Source organism: Xenopus laevis, chromosome 2L (assembly GCF_017654675.1).
Source record: "Xenopus laevis strain J_2021 chromosome 2L, Xenopus_laevis_v10.1, whole genome shotgun sequence".
Lineage (NCBI taxonomy): Eukaryota > Metazoa > Chordata > Amphibia > Anura > Pipidae > Xenopus > Xenopus laevis.
The window spans coordinates 182802183-182821859 of record NC_054373.1 but is presented as its reverse complement, the minus strand read 5'-3'; the positions used below and the strand labels follow the sequence as shown (position 1 = coordinate 182821859).

Genomic DNA, 19677 nt, shown 5'->3' with positions numbered 1-19677 from the left:
GTACAACATGGCTGCTCGCATTAGGAGCTCCCTCCGGGTGTGAGTATCCTAGTGATAGCAGAGGGCAATTTAAAAAAACAACAAAAAACTACTGTTACCCTAGGCTGTTGTGTGTTAGTCGCATGTAACCCATGCTCTAGTGCACTAGCTGGTAATTAACCCCAATAGAGTGTAGGATTCAACGTCTCAGTTCAATCACAAATACTTCCGTCCAATGAAGCAGATTAACACAAATATAGTGTTGGTGGCCAATATAGCAGTGGTTGCTGCAGTGCTTTTTTCAATGTCGAACAACATACAAAAAACATCCATGATTATAAACCTTAAACTCCACCTCTCATTAGTGAAATTAGTTGCAGACCATTGCTACTAGGGAATATGTAGCCTAGCCGTGCACATTAGAAGTGAAAGATGTCCCACATGTAGTGACATATCCTCCAAGTACAATAACCACGTGGAAAATTCAGTCCAAAATGTGAAGCTTCTTATTTCTTGTTCAGACCGGGTTTATCTGTTTAAATAAACAGCACCTTTTTGCAGCAACCCACTGCGTATTATTGAAGTTCATCACCACCACTATATCTGGTAATTAACCCCGTTGGTCCATACAGCCCAAGTAACTGTTACACAGCAGGGTTGTCAGGTCTCATTTTCAAAACCAGCCAAGTCCGCTACAAAACCAGCCCAAAACCAGCCAAGGGACATTTCAAACGTAGCCCAGAAATAGCACATATGTGCAAAAAAGTCTAAAAAAACCAGATAAATATGTGAAAATATGGCTTTTTGGAAAATTTCACTGCTTCGTAATTTTTCTATGAAGCAAAATGAGACAGATTTGGCCGTCACTACAGAGGGGGGCCCAGGAGGTATAGGGGCCCCATAAGGCCTTGATACATAAACAATTTCAATAAATATCAGTAAAACAGCTCAAACTCTAGACATTTTGGTGACCGGCAGATGTTTGCCCCAAAATTGTCTGAAATTGAGGAAAAAGTCATCGGAAAATGCTAGAAGGCTTAAGAGTGATGGGAGACTGGGGTACAGAGGCCAAAATCTGGTAACTACACAAGTCAGTCCCATTGCATGCTGGGTATTGTAGTCTTACGTAGGGATGCACCACATCCACTATTATGGATTCGGCCGAACCCCCGAAAGATTCGAACGAATGCCGAACCAAATCCTAATTTGCATATGAAAATTAGGGGTGGGAAGGGGAAAAAATTTTACTTCCTTGTTTTGTGACAAAGTCACGCAATTTCCCTCCCCTTAATTAGCATATGCAAATTAGGATTCTGTTCAGCCGGCCAGAAGGATTCGGTGCATCCCTAGTCTTACGTGAAACTTGGCAGACAGCAAATTGTTGAACGAAAACAACTTTACCCAACATGCATTGGGAGGCGCAGGCTCGGCACATTAGGGCAAAAAGTAGCCCAAATCCCTATCTTAGCTCGTTTGTACTTTATTAAGCCTCAGTAAAACGATCACACAGGCACCACACACAGCGCAGCCCGCCAAAAACACGCACTTTGCTCAGAAACAGGTCGTTGGGCGTGGCTTAAACTTCCATCCAATCACAAGGGGGATGGAAACGCTGGAGGCCGCCCCTTAGCTGCTCGGAGCGTATGGAGCACAGCAATTCGCCTCGTTGTGGGCAGAGCTGCGCCTTTATGCCACACTGAGCACAAGCAACATCAACAGTCCTACCGCCCGCTTCCCGTTTTAGCGATTTCTATTTCCGGGTAGTCACGTGGCGCTATTATGCTGGCGGTTCATTGGGGAAAGGGTGGAGCTATATGGGACAGGAACGTAGCCTCGCGCACGCCCACATTGCGGTAACATGGCCGTGACTTCAGGCTCCTCCCACATCCTCCTCAAGCTAGCGTGCAGTGGTAGAAGGCATGGCGTGAATGCGGGCGCCTCCATGTCAGCAGATCAGCGGCGCAAGGCTCCAATGCTCGCCAGGGTGAGTCCCGAGACCTTTTGTCGTGAGGTTTCTGTGATTTAACTGCTGATATCCTTCCGCGCTGACAGCCGCGTTACTCAGGGATTCCCTGTGACTGCGCCACGTTGTTCCTCGTGACTTTCCATGAATAGTTGAAGTTTGTACAGGAAGTAGAGGCTGCAAAGGAAATCAGCCTGATATGACCATTGTACTTCTGCCTGATCTTCCCTGGATCCAATTTCTGTCTAATGCTGGTTCACCTCTAAGTATGTTGTAGAATGGCTAATTCTAAGCCACTTTCAATTGGTCTTCATTATTTTTATTATTTTTGTTTCTTCTTACTCTTTCCAGCTTTCGAATGAGGATCACTGACCCCATCTGAAAAACAAATGCTCTGTAAGGCTACAAATGTATTGTTATTGCTACTTTTAATTCCTCTTTCTATTCAGGCCTCTCCTATTCATATCCCAGTCTCTTATTTAAACCAATGCATGGTTGCTAGGGGAATTTGGACCCTAGCAACCAGACTGCTGAAATTGCAAACTGGAGAGCTGTTGAATAAAAAGCTAAATAAGTAAAAAAAAAACCACAAATAATAAAAAATGAAAACTAGTTGCAAATTGTCTCAGAATATCACTCTCTACGTCTTACTAACAGTTAATTTAAAGGCGGACAACCCCTTTAATAGCCAGTGTTGTGCCTTGGATGTAAAAAAGAGACCCCAGGCCCATAGAATTCTTCTACCCAACTGTGGCACCTGCTGATTGGCTGAGATCAGTGTGTGGTTTAGATCAGCCAATCACAGAACCACCTTACCTGGTATGGTGCCAGTTCGTATTAATGGGGTGGGGAATTTTTATAATTTCTTTTTTTTTTGTAGGTGCACCGGTTGCCCAAAAGGACTATAGGGGTCATAACATTAGAAAAAGTCTCTCCTTGCCCTTTAATTCCACATCACAGTTACATTTTTGAGGTTGGTGCAGTTGAGCTGCAGAACTTTGAGTTTGTCCTGTAGCAACAGCCTCCATTGTAGCTGTGCAATGTGATATAAGGACTCTGCATAGCAAAGGCCTGGGGTCCTATTCACATTTTAATTGCATCAAACTGAGGTCGTACGGGAAGGGGGCGGGGCATAATTCATTCCTGTGTTTCTATGCCGCCTACTCTTTGCCCCGGGAGAGAAACATTATTATGCTAAATGAGGCAGGTTTAATAATTTGCATATAGTGGATTGCAGTGTGGGTAAATGTGTGTGTGTATATATACACACACACACACGATGTGCGGCCCGACCCGATATGGGCAGGGGCGGGTTGAACTCTTCCCCTGCTCTCCCTGCCCGCCACTTCCTGCATCCGGGTTCTGGTTTTATAGTCCCGCGTCTGCTCGCCCCACCCCTTTTGTGTCGTCATCGACGGGGCTGTTCGGCTCGGGTCTATAAAAGGACCCCCGGGCGCGGGTCATAGCAGGGCGGGTTAGGGTCGATTGCGGGTAAGGGAAACCCTGACCCGCACATCACTAATATACACGCATCGAGCGTTAAGTCAGGGGTTCCTATTCTCAAACTCGAGCCCGTAGTAGCCTATTCCAATACTTTGTTAATTAATATACAATCTCATGCTTGAGCTCACTGTTCTAACGTTGTGGCCCAGGTGCATCCAGCCCCAGGGTTTAAATAACATGTGTATCAATGGGAAGTGAGGTCTCTGAGGAAGTGCAGTGACATGAAACGCGTCAGACCTCATGGTCGCTGGGTTTGCAGTGTATCAAGATGTTTGAATAAAGTGTTTTACCTACAATCAAGCGATTCCTTTGAAGTGGTCTCCCAAGAGTGCGCCGTCTAAACGATTGGTGTGTGTGGGTAAATGAGAATATTGTTTTGGTCACTGTTACTGGCCCTTTAAGGATTTTCTATCACCTCAAATAATTCTGTTTGCAGAGTAACAACGTACATTTGGATTAAGCTTATATCTGTAGCTTTTGTCACTCTCTGCATTGTCTGGGGCTCCCTGTGCATGGGGCCTGTTTTATAAAATGTAGTTTAGTTCCCCTTTATTCTATCACTCTTTTGTACAATATTGGAAGTCATTAAAGCACTAGGCTGCAGACTCGGTATTACAGGGAACTCCGAGTATCACTCATGTATTATAAGGGATAATGTACCCCCTACTGTAAATGATAAGGATATTAGAAGTCACTGAGGGGTTGTTCTGTGACCATATAAAGGCACAAGGCTGCAGGCTGAGTTATACAGGGGACTCTGAGTATCACTCATGTATTATAAGGATAATGTACCCCTACTGGTAAATGATAAGGATATTAGAAGTCACTGAGGGGTTGTTCTGTGACCATATAAAGACACAAGGCTGCAGGACTGAGTTATACATGGGACTTCTGAGTATCACTCATGTATTATAGGGTATGTACCCCTACTGTAATGATAAAGTAGATATTAGAAGTCACTGAGGGGTTGTCTGTGGACCATATAAAGGCACAGGCTGCAGGCTGAGTTATACAGGGAACTCTGAGTATCACTCATGTATTATAAGGGATAATGTACCCCCTACTGTAAATGATAAGGATATTAGAAGTCACTGAGGGGTTGTTCTGTGACCATATAAAGAGACAAGGCTGCAGGCTGAGTTATACAGGGAACTCTGAGTATCACTCATGTATTATAAGGGATAATGTACCCCCTACTGTAAATGATAAGGATATTAGAAGTCACTGAGGGGTTGTTCTGTGACCATATAAAGGCACAAGGCTGCAGGCTGAGTTATACAGGGAACTCTGAGTATCACTCATGTATTATGAGGGATAATGTAAATGATAAGGATAGTAGTAGAAGTAATTGTTGAGTTTTGTGACCTTATGAAGTGCATTTATACATGTTGTTCCATTTGTAGGTGTAAGAGCTTCTGATATTCTTATAGTGTAATTTATGGATTGCATGGGCCATGGTTAACATGATGTAATGTGCCGTTCTTTTCAGACAGGGGGTTCTTGAGAAGAATACCGGTGTGGAATATGGCTAAAGAAATGAACGGGCAGTATGAGCCTGTCGCAGAGATCGGCGTCGGGGCTTATGGCACGGTATACAAGGCCAGGGACCTTCACAGTGGAAAGTTCGTGGCCCTGAAAAATGTGCGGGTGCAAACCAACGAGAATGGGCTCCCCCTCTCTACTGTCAGGGAAGTGGCTTTATTAAAACGCCTGGAGCATTTTGACCATCCAAACATTGTAAAGTAAGTGTGTCCTACCCTTTATTTCTCCTTTAAGCATCTGCCTAAGTGGATTTTGTGTTCTAGCAGCAGTTCCCCTTTAAATCAGTGGACTGGTTAGTGTAGGAAGTGATACACCTTAATGTTATTTCCCATGATGAGAGAGTACGTGTGTGAGTTGTGGTATGTTTGCTGTGTATGAATAGTGTCGGCCCTGCTACATTCCTGCCATTTTCTCTCATAGCCAGAAGCATGCGAGGAATTGTAGTTCAGCAACTGCTCCATAGAGAAGGGTAATCTGGGCTCTTCTGTCTGGGGTGGGTGGGGGTGCTGAAGCCTTTGTTGCAGGTAAAATAGCAAGTTTTTGTTTTATCCACACTATTTGCTTTCTCAGGGATTCTAATGAGCCATGATGTCATCAGGTTTCCTTTGCTACTTCCTGTATAGGGGATTGTGGTACAACAGGAGGCCTATGAGACATCAGTCATTTTTAGCTGGCCTGGGGGAAGCCACATGTTTAATGCTACAATTCTAATTGTCCTTTTTGTAAAGTGCTCACATGTTAGTAGGGCTCTACAGTGGCCCTTTAAGATTGTTGTTGATGTCTTTAAAATCTTGCTGACTGTGCAAATATTTCAATTATTCGAGAGGACCTTGGGCGTTCACACAGGGGCCACCACTTTTTTTAGCATTTGTTTCTATCCTCTCCTTTAAGAGCAGAAGGCTTCTTCTTCTAGTAGACCATAGCTATTAAACTAATGTGCAGGGGAAGGGTTTATTATCAACGTTCTTTTTCATTCATTCAAGGAAAGAGTTAATTGCAAAGCTGTTTAAAGGAGAACTAAACCCTTAAAATGAACGTGGCTATGCCATATTTTATATAGTGAACATATTGCACAAGGCTTGTCAATAGCAGCAATGATCCAGGACTTCAAACTTGTCACAGGGGGTCACCATCTTGGAAAGTGTCTGTGACACTCACATGCTCAGTGGGCTCTGATTGGCTGTTGAGAAGCTAAGCTTAGGGCTCGTCACTAATTATCCAGCAGAAAATGAGCTTCCCTGGCTGTAATATAAGCTGATGCTACAGGTTTGCTGATTATTCAATTCTGATGCTAATTGCACTGGTTTCTGTGCTGTCATGTAGTAATTATGTGTATTAATTACTAATCAGCCTTGTATTGTGACATTTCTATTCTATGTGTACTGTATATTGTGAGTGGCTCCCTAAGCTCAGTAAGTGACAGCAGCACAGAGCATGTGCAGTGAATCAGCAGAAAAGAAGATGGGGAGCTACTGGGGCATCTTTGGAGACACAGATCTTTACTGCTAAAGGGCTGTGGTTGCCTTGGGCTGGTACAGAAGCACAAAACATAATGTACAACATTTCTACCTAATTCTTTATTTGTTCTTTAAGGCTTTTCATTATATGGGAATATAAGGGCAGTGACCATTCAGCTCAATTCCATGTATGGGACCTGTTATTCAGAATACTGGTGCTTGGAGTTTTCCGGATAACAGATCTTTCTTTAATTTGGATCTTCATACCTTAAGTCTGATAGAAATTAATTTAAACATTAATTAAACACAATAAGCTGGTTTTGCTTCCAATAAGGATTAATTATATCTTAGTTGAGATCAAGTACAAGCGACTGTTTTATTATTACACAGAAAAAGAGAATAATTTTTTAAAATCATTATTTAAGAAGGTGCAGGTGAGAGCAGGCAGGTGTCCCACGGGTGGGTGTAGTGTGGGCGGGTACATGATGGAGACCTCGGGGGGCTGGTTTTGCTGGGGAAGAACTTCCAGGGAACAGTAATAATCATTAACTCATACGTGAGAAAAGGTCACTGGCTAAATCACACGCCAGCATTTCTACTCAAGAACTCACTGCAAACTGAAGTGGAAGCCCTTTTTGTTTCTGCTGTTATTTATTTTTCCTATAATCAGTCTTTTAGGCTTTTATACATAGACTTAGTATCAGATAGAAACCCTACAGGGATATGTTATGGGGGGCATTGTGGCCCCGGGGTACATCGCTGGCCCGTCGTTCTGCAGACAAGCTCTTGCTGTTCCACTTCTTTGGAAGTTTTAGAGTAACATTGGGTTTGGAAATTACACAGATATTTGTAAAGTTCAGGTTACATGAAAGAAATCAATAAAACTTGCTGGAACAAGCGAGGCCTTTTATGGCGTAACGTTCAAAGCTTGTGCCTTTTAAAGGGGTCGTTCACTTTTAAGTTTTAGTATGTTATAGAATGGCTGATTCTAAGCAACTTCTCAATTGGTCTTCATTTTTATTAGAGATACACCGAATCCAGGATTTTTGATTCGGCCAGGATTTGGCGCTTTTCAGCAGGATTCGGATTCAGCTGAATCATTGTGCCTGGCCGAACCAAATCCTTAACAATCATGTGACTTTTCGTCAGAAAACCAGGAAGTACAAAATGTTTTAGCTGCACACCGGGCTTTTCCCCTCCCCCTCACTGATTCGCAGATGGAAATGAGGGTTTGGATTCTGTTCGGTATTCGGCCGAATCATTCACAAAGGATTCGGGAGTTTGGCCGAATCCAAAATAGTGGCTTTGGCAAATCCCTAATTTTAATATTTTATATTAATATATTAAAGTTTTTTTTTCTTTTTTTAAATAATTTGCCTTCTTTTGCCCTTGGGCTGATTGGTCAGTGAGTGTACCCATATATGTCAAGCCTGGTTAGTGTTGTAGCATTATCTCCCTATGATGAATTCAAGTTCCTTCCTTTGTCAGTAACCAAAATGATGAGTTATCAGTATTGAGCAGTTACATGCATTCACATTAGCAAAATTACAAGGGTACCCACATTTTTGCACAGCCAGTTTTTCACATTTGATTTAATTTCATACAACTGAATACTGCTTCACTAAAAATCTTTATTCAGAAAACACCCCAGGACTCCGATGTTCCTGGGAAATGAAAGACATACCACTGTTATCTTTTTTGTTGAAAGTGGAGTAAATTATTATGCAGACGGAGAGGGGTTCCCAAACTTTTTCATATGACTGTAAATATATATATATTTTAATATTTACTTGTGTTCACGTCATTTCTATAAGTCATTAAAGGAGCGACCTTTCAACTAGTTGGCTATACTCTCGGGTGTGTTGCCTGGAGACAAAACAATTGAGAAGGTGAAGTCTGTTAATTTTAGATATCTGACATACATTGATGACATTCTCATAAGCTGCTCTAGACAAACAGTTTCAGGATTTATAGAGTCATCATGTATCCAGAAACTGAACATGTGGAGAAGTCCTGATGGTTTTTCCCATGGTTGTGAATGTTTTTAATGGTGTGGGATGTGTTAACTTGATTTAGATGCGTTAAGAAGGGGAACCTCCGTGTTCTGTGTTTGGAACTTGACTTGATGATTTCATTACAAAAAATTATCGGAAAAAGTGTTTTCTGGGCTAAAATCTAAGTAAAATTGAACCTAAACAATTCTGCAAATATTACAAAAAGTTGCTGTGATATACGTGACTCCCAAACTAAATCCTGGATTCAGTGCATCCCCAATATACAGAGAAGTATGATGTTCAGTGTGTTTGAAAGTCCTATGAACATACAAATACCATGTATAATGTATAGATTTATGGAGATGTTCTGCTGTTGGTGTTAAATCTTGGTTGCCTTGGGCTGGGACAGAAGCCAAAAACATAATGTACAAAATTTGTTAGGCTTCAGTTCTCCTTTCATAAAAGAATAATAGAGATGCAGAAGCTCAGAAATGGAGGAATTTCAGTAATGTTGCTACTTTCTCTGTCTTGCAAAGATAACGAGTGCACTTCTGAGGGTTAAAAAGAAGCTTGGGGTAACCACAATGGACCTGCAGAAATAACTAACTCGTCAAAGTCTTTGTCCATGTGTCCATCATAAGAAGAACACTAAACAGTAGCGGTGGTAGTAGAAGGACACCATGGAGGAACCTACTGTTTCTGCTGCAAGCCAAGTTTGTGAAAAATCAACTGGATGTTCCACCAACCTTCTGAAACCAAGTTCCATGGATTGATGTGACAAAAATTTAACTGCTCATTAGAAATGTTGCTCCCTAACCCCTTGGATTTGGCCTCAAAGCATGTGCTTATATTTGAATTCCAGGCTTGGAGTCAAGCTTTGGTTGCGTTAAAACCAGGTGTACTGCAAATAGTCTTCTGTAGGTTGCCAGTCCACACAGGGGCTACCAATAGCCAATCACAGCCTTTATTTTTCACCACCCAGGAACATTTTCAGCATCTGCAGGAATTGTTTGCTGGAGTTATTGGTTCTACAAAGTACTGCATTCAAGATATCGCTCTTTTTCCAGGCTGGACTATACATCATTATTTTTTCTATTTTAGTGGAATTTATACGTCACATAACGTATTGTGTTCTTGTTCTTCTGATTCTGAATAGGAAACAAACTAAGCCATAAAGAGAGGTGACAAAGCTAGTAGTGCAGGAATGTTACTTTCTGGGTGAATCACCATGTTCAGGTGTAAGATGCCCATTGAACAGTAAGTTCAGTAGATTCTAATGACCGTTTCTTCCTCCAGACTCATGGACGTCTGTGCTTCTGTCCGAACCGACCGTGAGACTAAAGTGACGCTGGTGTTTGAGCATGTGGACCAAGACCTGAAGACTTACTTGAGCAAAGTCCCACCTCCAGGTCTTCCACTGGAGACTATTAAGGTACCTACAGTTCTGATTTTGTTTTGCCAAAGGAGGGGGTGTCACTGATTTAAACACAAAGTCCACAGATTTAACTGTTTATGAGCGTGTCCTCCGCCTTCCACTTTATCTTCTGTTCTACAAGTGATCCACACACACACACACACCACACACACACACACACACACACACACACACACACACACACACACACACACACAACACACACACACGACACACACACATCGCATCAGCACTCACAGCTGCTGCTCAAAAATTAAAATATAAAATTTTATTAAAAATTTTTAAAGAGCTATGGACTGACGTTTCGGCTCTTCCAGAGCCTTTCTCAAAGTACACACACACACATATATATACACATATATATACACACACATATGCACATATATTATTATTAACATGTATTTATATAGCGCCAACATATTGCGTAGCACTGTATATACACACATATATATATATTATATCAAAACAGGGGGGTTGTGGGAGCACTCTAAAGGCTTTAAAGTATATATATAAGTATAATAAATGCTATTACATATGTACCCAAAACAGGGGTTATTTTGTTACAAAGTTATGATCATAAAATTGATAAGCCACCATACCACGTCAAGGTAAACCCCGAATGGCGTTCCCTAACTTGTTTTATATTTTATGTGCATTTTAGCATTACCTGTAATCAATGTCCGTTGAACGCTGTTTTTTCACTGAGGGCTAAATCCTCCCCAGCCAGCAATCAGGCTTTTAAAGGAGAGATATTCCCAAAACAAACACCCAATTTTAAAAGCATAGGATCACCACTAGTTTAAAGGGGGGGTATGGGGTGCTACAACCACTGAAGCTATGCCACAGCTCCTGGCTAAATATACAATATCAAAAATACCTACCATTTCTCTTGTGTCGTACTTCTGACTCTACTACTAGTTCAGATTGTGAGCTCTGCTGCCAAGACTTGAACTGCACACGATTAAAGGTTTGTCAATGCCGCCCTCCTTCTGTTTAATCCCTCAGGACCTTATGAAGCAGTTCCTTCAAGGACTCGAATTTCTCCATTTGAATTGCATCGTGCATCGAGATCTTAAACCCGAGAACATCTTGGTGACAAGTGGGGGACAGGTGAAACTCGCCGATTTTGGCCTAGCGAGGATATACAGCTGTCACATGGCTCTCACGCCCGTGGTAAGCTTCTTATTGAGCCTCACACTCTGCTTGTAGATGTTAACGGAGAACTTAGATGAAAATAAACCACCTGACCAAAGTAATGCTGCGGGTATCAAGTCAGTGTTCTAACCGTTACCAACTGTGCCCCAAGAAAGGCATCACCCAGTAGATTTACAAGGGACTAAATATTACTCTTTGGGTAAACACAACACTCCCTATTTATTCCCGTTCTACTTTGTGCTGACAACGAGGGAACTTTACTTGGCAAATATATTTGGTATAACACAGTAGCGTGCGTAGAACCCAAAAGGACAGTTTTTGTTCTTACAGGTGTAACATCAAGAGCAGGGATGGAATACAAAGCTGAATTATTGGGAGGGGTGTGTAAAACATTGGCTCTCTGCAGTGCACAGTTGTGTGTTTGTGTCTGTATAATACACAGCCAATAATCCATATTATATGTTCTTACAGTGGTCTCCCTAGAAAATTCATCATGGGTAGGGCAAAAATAATAAAATCAATAACTACATGCCTCCCCTGCCTATTATGCTCAATTAGAAAGAATTCCAATATGGAGCACGAGGTGGAGGTTTATTGGGCCACTGAGCTTTTGTGCATTTATATGTTCAGGGGTTTGGGCTGCACAAATATCCGCTTTGGAGAAGTACAAAGACCTAGGATCTTGTGGCTTCCACTTATTTACGCTGTTTGCAAAACTGGCGCCACCACATGGCCTCAGTCTGAAATTTCCCCATAAAGGGGTTGTTCACCTTCCAAACACTTTTTTCAGTTGAGCTGTTTCTAGATTGTTCTCCAGAAATAGATATTTTTCAATTGTTTTCCATTTTTTATTTCTTACTGTTTTTCCAAATCGAAGTTTAATATTCCTGTCTCTGTTGTTTCAGACTCGGTAATCCGGTTGCTTTCTGAACTGTTACATTTTGCTACACTAGTTGATCCATTTCACAGCAGCATCTGTGAAATATTAGCGACTATTGTATCAATTCTAACCGCTGCCTTTAATGAGACTCAGGCAGAAAACCGCAGTAGCCCGGGATTCTTCTAGCCGAGCACCACGGAGCAATAGTCTTCCTGCTTCTTCGGTTTTCAAATTTCCCGGGGCAGACGCATGCACAGTAAAGTGAAATAGGTAGATTTTTCTTTAAAGTTCAACTTTTTGCTCTACTGAAGAACAGGAAGGGGATCTCTCGGTGGTGCTCGCTAGAAGAACCCTGGGCCGGTGCGGTTTTCTGCTGATAGGAGCATCGGCCTGGGTGTCGGGTAAGTAAAAGTAGTCACTTGAGGTGCCTAAATGTTGGAACCCCAATTGTTAAATGGTTTTCCTTCTCCTTTAAAATCGTTACAATTTGTCACCCCCTCTTCCAAAACTGCTTAAGAAATCCATAAGAAGGTGAAAAATGAAGCTTCAATATTATTTTGGAAAAAGTCTTTAATTCTGGTGAACCATCGGAAAACGACTGAACTGAAAAAAGTGTTGGGCAAGGGAACAACCCCTTTAGAGATCCCAGTGACCCCCTGTTGAATGTGTTTGGGGGTGATACCATCAGCACGCTGCCTCTTCATGAGACATCTCCCACTTCTCTTGCCGCCACTTCTCTTTATCATGAGACATTTGCCCATAAAGCTCATGTAGGGATGGGAGCAGTGAGATAGGCACAGTGTGCTGCAGCTGATTGTGTAACACACACACAAGGGCATTTGTGTCTCCAGCATGCGACACGTGCACACAGCTGCTGAGTATCCACAGATAACATGGGCGGGAGCTTAAGGCTTCATGTGAGATTATTCAGATGCAGAAAGAAGTGCTTATTGTGTGTGTGCTGCTTCCAGGGAGTGGGAATTCTGAATGGATAAACTTATGAGCAGTGTGTTCAGTGGATAATCCAATTCTAATACCTGCAAGTGCCTCCCAACAGGGAATATATTTCCAGCCCAACTTGTCCTTTGTTTCTGTGAGCGCATGGAACGTCGCAATACATGTTGTGCCTGAGATGAAAGGAACCCATTCATGTCGTGGATCTTACTGTTGGGCAGACTTTGCCTTTTCGGTGCAGAACATGGAATATTTCACTTGTGTTTCTGATTCCACACACAGGCTGATTGTGACGGCACAATGACTCTCTTCTTCCTGATTTTCCCTCTGTTTTAGAAATTGCAAATAATTGAATAATAGACGTAGAAATGGCGGCAACACAAGTGTATTTTTTATTTCCCCTTATCCTGCAGTGATAATATTCACGCTCACGGCTGCCAATATATTTGCTGAGATCAGAGTCCCTGACTATTATGCTGATTATTTGGCCCATGTAGATCAGTGATATTTAGTATTATTCTGCCAAGGCTTAGGCTGCAGGGAGTACCAGGTTGGTAACATAGTCACAGAAGGGAATATTTAGGATCCTCAATGCCCTTTGAAATATTTTTAAGCCCCATGTTGCCCAGATATTTGTACTAGAGAGTGAAAATAACCTCATGATTTCCTTCCCATATTCCATGCAGGTAGTGACGTTGTGGTACAGAGCCCCAGAAGTCCTGCTTCAGTCCACGTATGCCACGCCGGTAGATATGTGGAGCGCGGGCTGCATCTTCTCAGAGATGTTCAAGCAAAAGTGAGTATGTCGGGATATTCTGCACAAAATACTCAGAAGTCATGTTCTGGAGCAGTGGAGGTTTAAGGACATTTGGGATTAGAGAGCAGCCACGGAGGGGGGTCTCTCATGATGAGGGGTGAAGAGTGGGCTGGGGAGTGTTGGCATGTGAATGGAGAGCAGTGGTAGGTAGGGAGCATTTGGAATCTGGGGTACAGTGGTTGGATCAGGTATCTTGGGGTGTGGGGTTCAGTAGCTTGCTTGGTTCTTCTGGGGTACAGTAGCACACAGGGAAGGAAAGAATTCAGACTTCTTAGCTCCACCCTTATACTGTACAATGCAGAGGTGAATACATCAACCATACAATATATGTGCCAATAACAACATTATAGAGGGCACTGGGCATTGGAGCTTACCATCTAGTGGAGAAGTGGAGCTCTCTGACCCCACGCTAGTTATACCAAACAGATTTATACTGATTCCAGGAAATTCAACTCCAAAAAGATCTTTGTACAAGTCATTCTGAATTGAGAGAGGCAGTCGGAAGACTAGTGATATGTCTCCAAGAGCAAAGAAAATACCAGTCCAGATGATTTATTCCCATAGATAGAAGTGGTATGAGACTTGCAGTGGCTGTAATAAAGTCTGTAATGGGCAGAAAGTGACTGCAACTGACATGACTGACACTTTTTATGCTTCATCAGAAGGTGAACTGGAAGGCTGGGCTTTATTGCCAATCTATTCTAAATATTTAACTGGCATCACAATTTAAAGGGCAACCAAAGTCCAAAGCAATAATTATACAGAGCTGCAGTTCATCCAATAGAGCTGCTGTTACTGGTTCCTGTGAAAAACAGTAGGCCTGTTCCCCAAGTCACACAGATTGATCAGATATGGAACCCTAACATGCAAATTAGGGTTCGGTTTGGTATTCGGCCGAATCTTTTGCAAAGGATTCGGGGGTTCAGCCGAATCCAAAATAGTGGATTCAGTGCATCCCTACCTTAGATTGTAAGCTCAGCGGGGCAGGGCTGATGGGAATGTGATAGGAGCCTTGGATTGTAAGATCACTGGGGCAGGAGCTCATGGGAATGTGATAGGAACCTTAGATTGTAAGATCACTGGGGCAGGAATAGATGGGAATGTGATAGTGACCTTAGAGTGCAAGCTCACTGGGCAGGGACTAATGGGAATGTGATAGGGAGTGTAAGCTCCACTTGGAAATGATGTGTGATCTCTGTAATCCGCAGTAGAAATGTGTTGTCACTATATAAAAACCAAGAACTAAATATTGCATTTGCATATAAGCCTTGTAGCCACTCACAGAACAGCACAGGATTCCATGTAGGGAAAGCATAATACTAAGTCAATGACCCCAGTGTTTAATCATTCTCTATTTCAGACCCCTGTTCTGCGGCAATTCAGAAGCTGACCAGTTGTGCAAGATATTTGAGTAAGTATTAATAATACTTTATTGGCTTGGACTTCAGCTTGGGCTTCATTACATGGGGTGGGAATGCCTGGTTATGCCACTCAGTCCTGTGATTGGCTGGAGATGCCACCTGTGATATATTCCTCTTCCCACAATGCATGAAGTGAGCAGATTTTGCCGTGTATTGGGCTAGACATGAGTGAGGCTAACGTGGCCCATGGGTGATCCTTTTATTCCAAAGCAAAGGCTTTGCTCTTAGCCGAGAGTGTCACATATAACAAGGAATCACTAAGTGCAAAGCTTTGTGTGGATCAGCAGAATCACATGTGTGAGTTGCATCACGCCCTGGCGGAAGGAACCAGTCGTTTCTGGCACAAATTTGCTGAATGTGGCAAGTGATAAGAACTAATTGATGTGTCGAGGCTCCAGACTCTGAGACACAGATAAGGTGCATGTGGCTTGTTTAATCCATGCAAAATGAAGCCTTCTTCCATTTACACTCAGTTATTTATTGTGTGCCCCAAACCCCTCTCTTCATTCACTAAATTGGTTATGTCTTGCCAGAATGATTGGGCTTCCTTCTGAAGAAGAGTGGCCAGCGGATGTTACTTTGTCTCGTTCTGCCTTTTCCCCGAGGACTCAGCAGCCAGTGGAGAAGTTTGTGCCGGAAATTGATCCCAATGGAGCTGATCTTCTGCTGGTAAATGCCTCCCTGCTCATTAGGCTGACAATTCAGCCAAACCCTCGAATCGTTCGTGAAAGATTTGTCCGAATGCTGAGTCCTAATTTGCATAAGCAAATTAGGAGTTGAAAGGGAAAAAAAGTAAAAGATTTTTTTTACTTCCTTGTTTTGAGACGAAATGTCACATGATTTTCTAGATTTGGATTCTGTTTGAACAAAAAAAAAAGATTGAATACTGAACCGAATCCTGGATTGGTGCATTTCTTTGGGGTGTTTGGTTATCCTGGATTAGGGTTGCCATCTTTCCTCTTATCTAATACTGGCCTTTGGAATGGGGACCAGCCATGATGTCACTTGGTGTCTATGATGTAAAGAGGCAGGAAAACAAGTGGTTTAGGCAGAAGAAAGGTGGATGGGGCAGGGAACTCTGAAAGGAAATGGGCTGACTGGCAGGAAAATGGGTCATCTGGGCAAGTAAATGAACCGACTGGGCAGAGAATTTGCTGGCACAGTTGCTGAATTGTCAGCCTTTCTATGGCTCCAAAACTGTCCTTTCCCCCAGTTGTGGGGTCAAATTGGGCAAAGATTTGCTTATGTGACCAGGTTGCTCTAGGAGCAGATGTGTGTGACCTACTAGAGACTCGGGCACAGCAGATCCCTAGTACTAACAACAGGAATATTCCTATCAGAAAACCTAGATTAGTGTTTCTTATTATTAATAAAATCTACCTTTCCCCTCCTCCCCAGGCCATGTTGACCTTCAGCCCTCAAAAACGTGTCTCCGCCTCCGACGCTCTGCTCCACCCCTTTTTTGCGGAGGATCCCCAGGCCTGCTCCAAACAAGAACACTTTACTTCTATCCGCCCCGTGACGGATGATGTGAAATGAAACCTCGGCCCTGGTGGGGGGCACCTGAGTTGGCTCTGACGTGGGCACATTCTCTGCTTTTGCCTAAAAGGAATGTTTTCAGCAGGATGGAAAGCAAATTAGGGACAAAGTGACCATTTGATGATTGTGAAACATTTTCCTGACTTTAATGGATTTTATGTTGTAAATGTCACTGTGACCGATGCAAGATGATCGCGGCCTTTTTATACTGTGCCGTTCCGTGTTGGTGCCTCACCGGTCGTTACATTTATGGTTTGGGGAGACGCACAATAAGCAACACTGTCCTCTATGCGTCTGTTGTTTGTTCTCACCACAATGAATGACCAATGATGGTGTCAAATCTGGAGAATCATTTGGTGACAATATTTATCAAGGTGCTCTATCTCTCGGGTGTTAAAAAAAAAAAAAAGAAACAATTTATTGATCATGTGCTAAAGTATAGCGCACGTTGGACTGTCGCGAGCCTGACGGAGATATGTCTGTGTATTTTTTTGTGTACTTCTGTTTTACAATAATGTTTTATATTGGATACAATTTCAAGGGTATTTCTATATCCCAGTTTTATAACGAGCAACAAAGATGGAAATCCACAGCCAAGGCGCATTATTACCGATGAGCCAAATGATTTATATTTCATGGGCACCTGCTGAGTTTTATTAATAAGTGGATTTATATTTCATGGGCACCTGCTTAGCCAGTTCTCGTCCCAAGGAGCACATTTTGTGGTTGGCCAGAACTGTTTTGCGCGGTCAACTGTTGCTCTGGGATGGGGCTAAAAGTTTGTCTGTGGCTGTTTCTTCGCCCTGAGTAGTGGTAAAAACATGGCAATTGAGGGAAATAATGACGACAGCTGACTAGGGATGCATGGAATCCTCTACGAAACATTCTGCCGAATCTGAATCCAAATTTGCATGTTCACGTTTGATAAAATCCAGAAAGGTAATTTGTAAACAAACCCTTTTAAATTATTGACGACTTCAAAGTCAAATGACCATAAGGGTTAGGATTCGACTGTTTAGGGTTTAACTTAACCCCGTCAAGCCCCAACCAAATCCTGGATTCATTGCACCCCTACAACTGACATTCTGGGGAACGTTTTCCAGGCAAGGACCCATTGCTGACACTGTGGTTATTTGGTATAATTTGTACAATTCGGGTCCTACTTCATGGACTCCTGCCTCTGTAATGCTGAATTCTTTAGTACAAGTCCTTGTGCTTTTGACTTTGTCTGTTGACATTGAACCCTGTTATCCGTGTTGGTTCAAGTGCGAACGTTTGCATTCTGAATGGTACGTTACATTTTGAAGTCTACTGATAAACTGGCAGTTTGATTTGGGTGGGAATTACCAGTGAGGATGAAAAAAAATAACTCTATATAAAATATTCCATGTATAATATATATAATTCTGTAGTAGTGGAGAGTGAGAATTTGCAGGAGAGTGTTCACCCTAGTGTTTACAGTCATGGCACACCTAGCATTTGGTGTCAGGGAGCGAATGCCTGTTGTTACCCACGCGGACTTCCACTGATTTTAAATGAAGGCGGAATGGGTGCTGACAGTTAGTAGGGAGAGAAAACTACTTGTGCCATTAACCTTAAAGTCTGGAGAGTGATAGAAAAGTAAGTGATGCGTCTAGAATCTTCCAGTCTGTAACCAGAACACTAGGTAAGATAAGGTACCGGCTGGAGGGCTCAGAAGTATTTCTCATACTTTTATATAGGGGGTCAGGCCGGGGCCAAAATCAGCCTGCTGAAATCCTCTTCTCTGTTGCCATTCGGGATCTTTGTGTTGACTCCAACACTAAGGGGCAGATTTATTTAGGGTCGAATTGAGAATTCGAATTTTAACATTTATTTTATAGTCAAAACTGTCAATGTGAATTATTCAACCGCGAATCAAATTTTTGAGATTTATCAAACTCTGGCCATTTAAGAATTCAAATTTGACTATTCGCCACCTAAAACCTGGCGATTTCATGTATAAGTCAATGGGAGAGGTCCAGTGACCAATTTGAAGAGGTTTGTTGCCTTTCCTGATATTCGAGTATTTTTCTGAGAAAGAACTCTATTCGAGTTTGCTCTTCTGGTTTCCCTATATAATTACGATGCTGCCATTTTTCGGTGTATTCAGTAGGACAGCATGAGGCGGTAGCTGCCCTATTACTTGTCCTCCATGACTGATCATTGCCTATGGAGTTTTATTATAAGACTGTAAAATGCAGGTTTTGGGAAAGGTGCTGTTTGCTTTATAATTGCACAAAGCTCCACCTCCCAGCATAGACGGACGGTAAATATTAAAGGAGAACTATCGCGAAGATCTAATTTTCCCAGTGGATAGATAGGATGAAAATAATAATATTCTCAAATATATTCATTTAACAGAAATGCTTACTTTTTGAAGAACATTCAATAATATTACAGTGAGTTAGAATGCTTTCTCTGAGAGCCGGTTCAAGCAATTACTGAATGGGAGTGGCTATAGCCCCACTGTGATGTCACGTAGCAACTAGCTAGTCCCACCCTCTTCATGCTGAATTCAAAGCATCCACACACCAACTGTATTCTCTGAAATCTCATTCTGAAAACAGGCTGTTATTCTTTTATAGTGTGATTTTATTGGCAGACAGAGCTTGGTACCGTATATACTCTAGTATAAACCGAGATTTTCAGCCCCCAAAATATGCTGAAAAACTCTACCTCGGCTTATACTCGGGTCAAGCGCAAAAACAGTCGCCGGCGCCTAAGAATAGTCGTGGGCGTCCAAGAATAGTCTCCAAGAATATTCGCCGGCGTCCAAGAATGGTCGCCGGCATCCAGAAACGAGACGCCGGCACCTCCAATGGGAGCAGAAACCCTCAATTTTTTGATTGAAACTTACCAGAAGCTGCTGCATTTCTCACCCTAGGCTTATACTTGAGTCAATAAGCTTTCCCAGTTTTTGGAGGTAAAATTAGGTACCTCGGCTTATACTCGAGTATATACGGTAAATATTGTGTACAGATGTAAAAATAAACAGGGTATTATGCAGCTATTTTCTT

General features: G+C 42.4%; 1 protein-coding gene across 1 annotated transcript; it reads left to right on the top strand.

Annotated features, from left to right (window-relative positions):
* Positions 1 to 1876: 1876 nt before the first annotated feature.
* Positions 1877 to 17048, top strand: cdk6.L (cyclin-dependent kinase 6 L homeolog; the record flags this gene model as incomplete). The annotated part of the gene is given in 8 exon segments (NM_001095486.1): positions 1877 to 1963; positions 4935 to 5187; positions 9735 to 9870; positions 10879 to 11046; positions 13549 to 13658; positions 15040 to 15090; positions 15634 to 15769; positions 16499 to 17048. Coding segments are annotated over 7 exon segments (960 nt in total). The 3' UTR covers positions 16640 to 17048.
* Positions 17049 to 19677: the final 2629 nt, after the last annotated feature.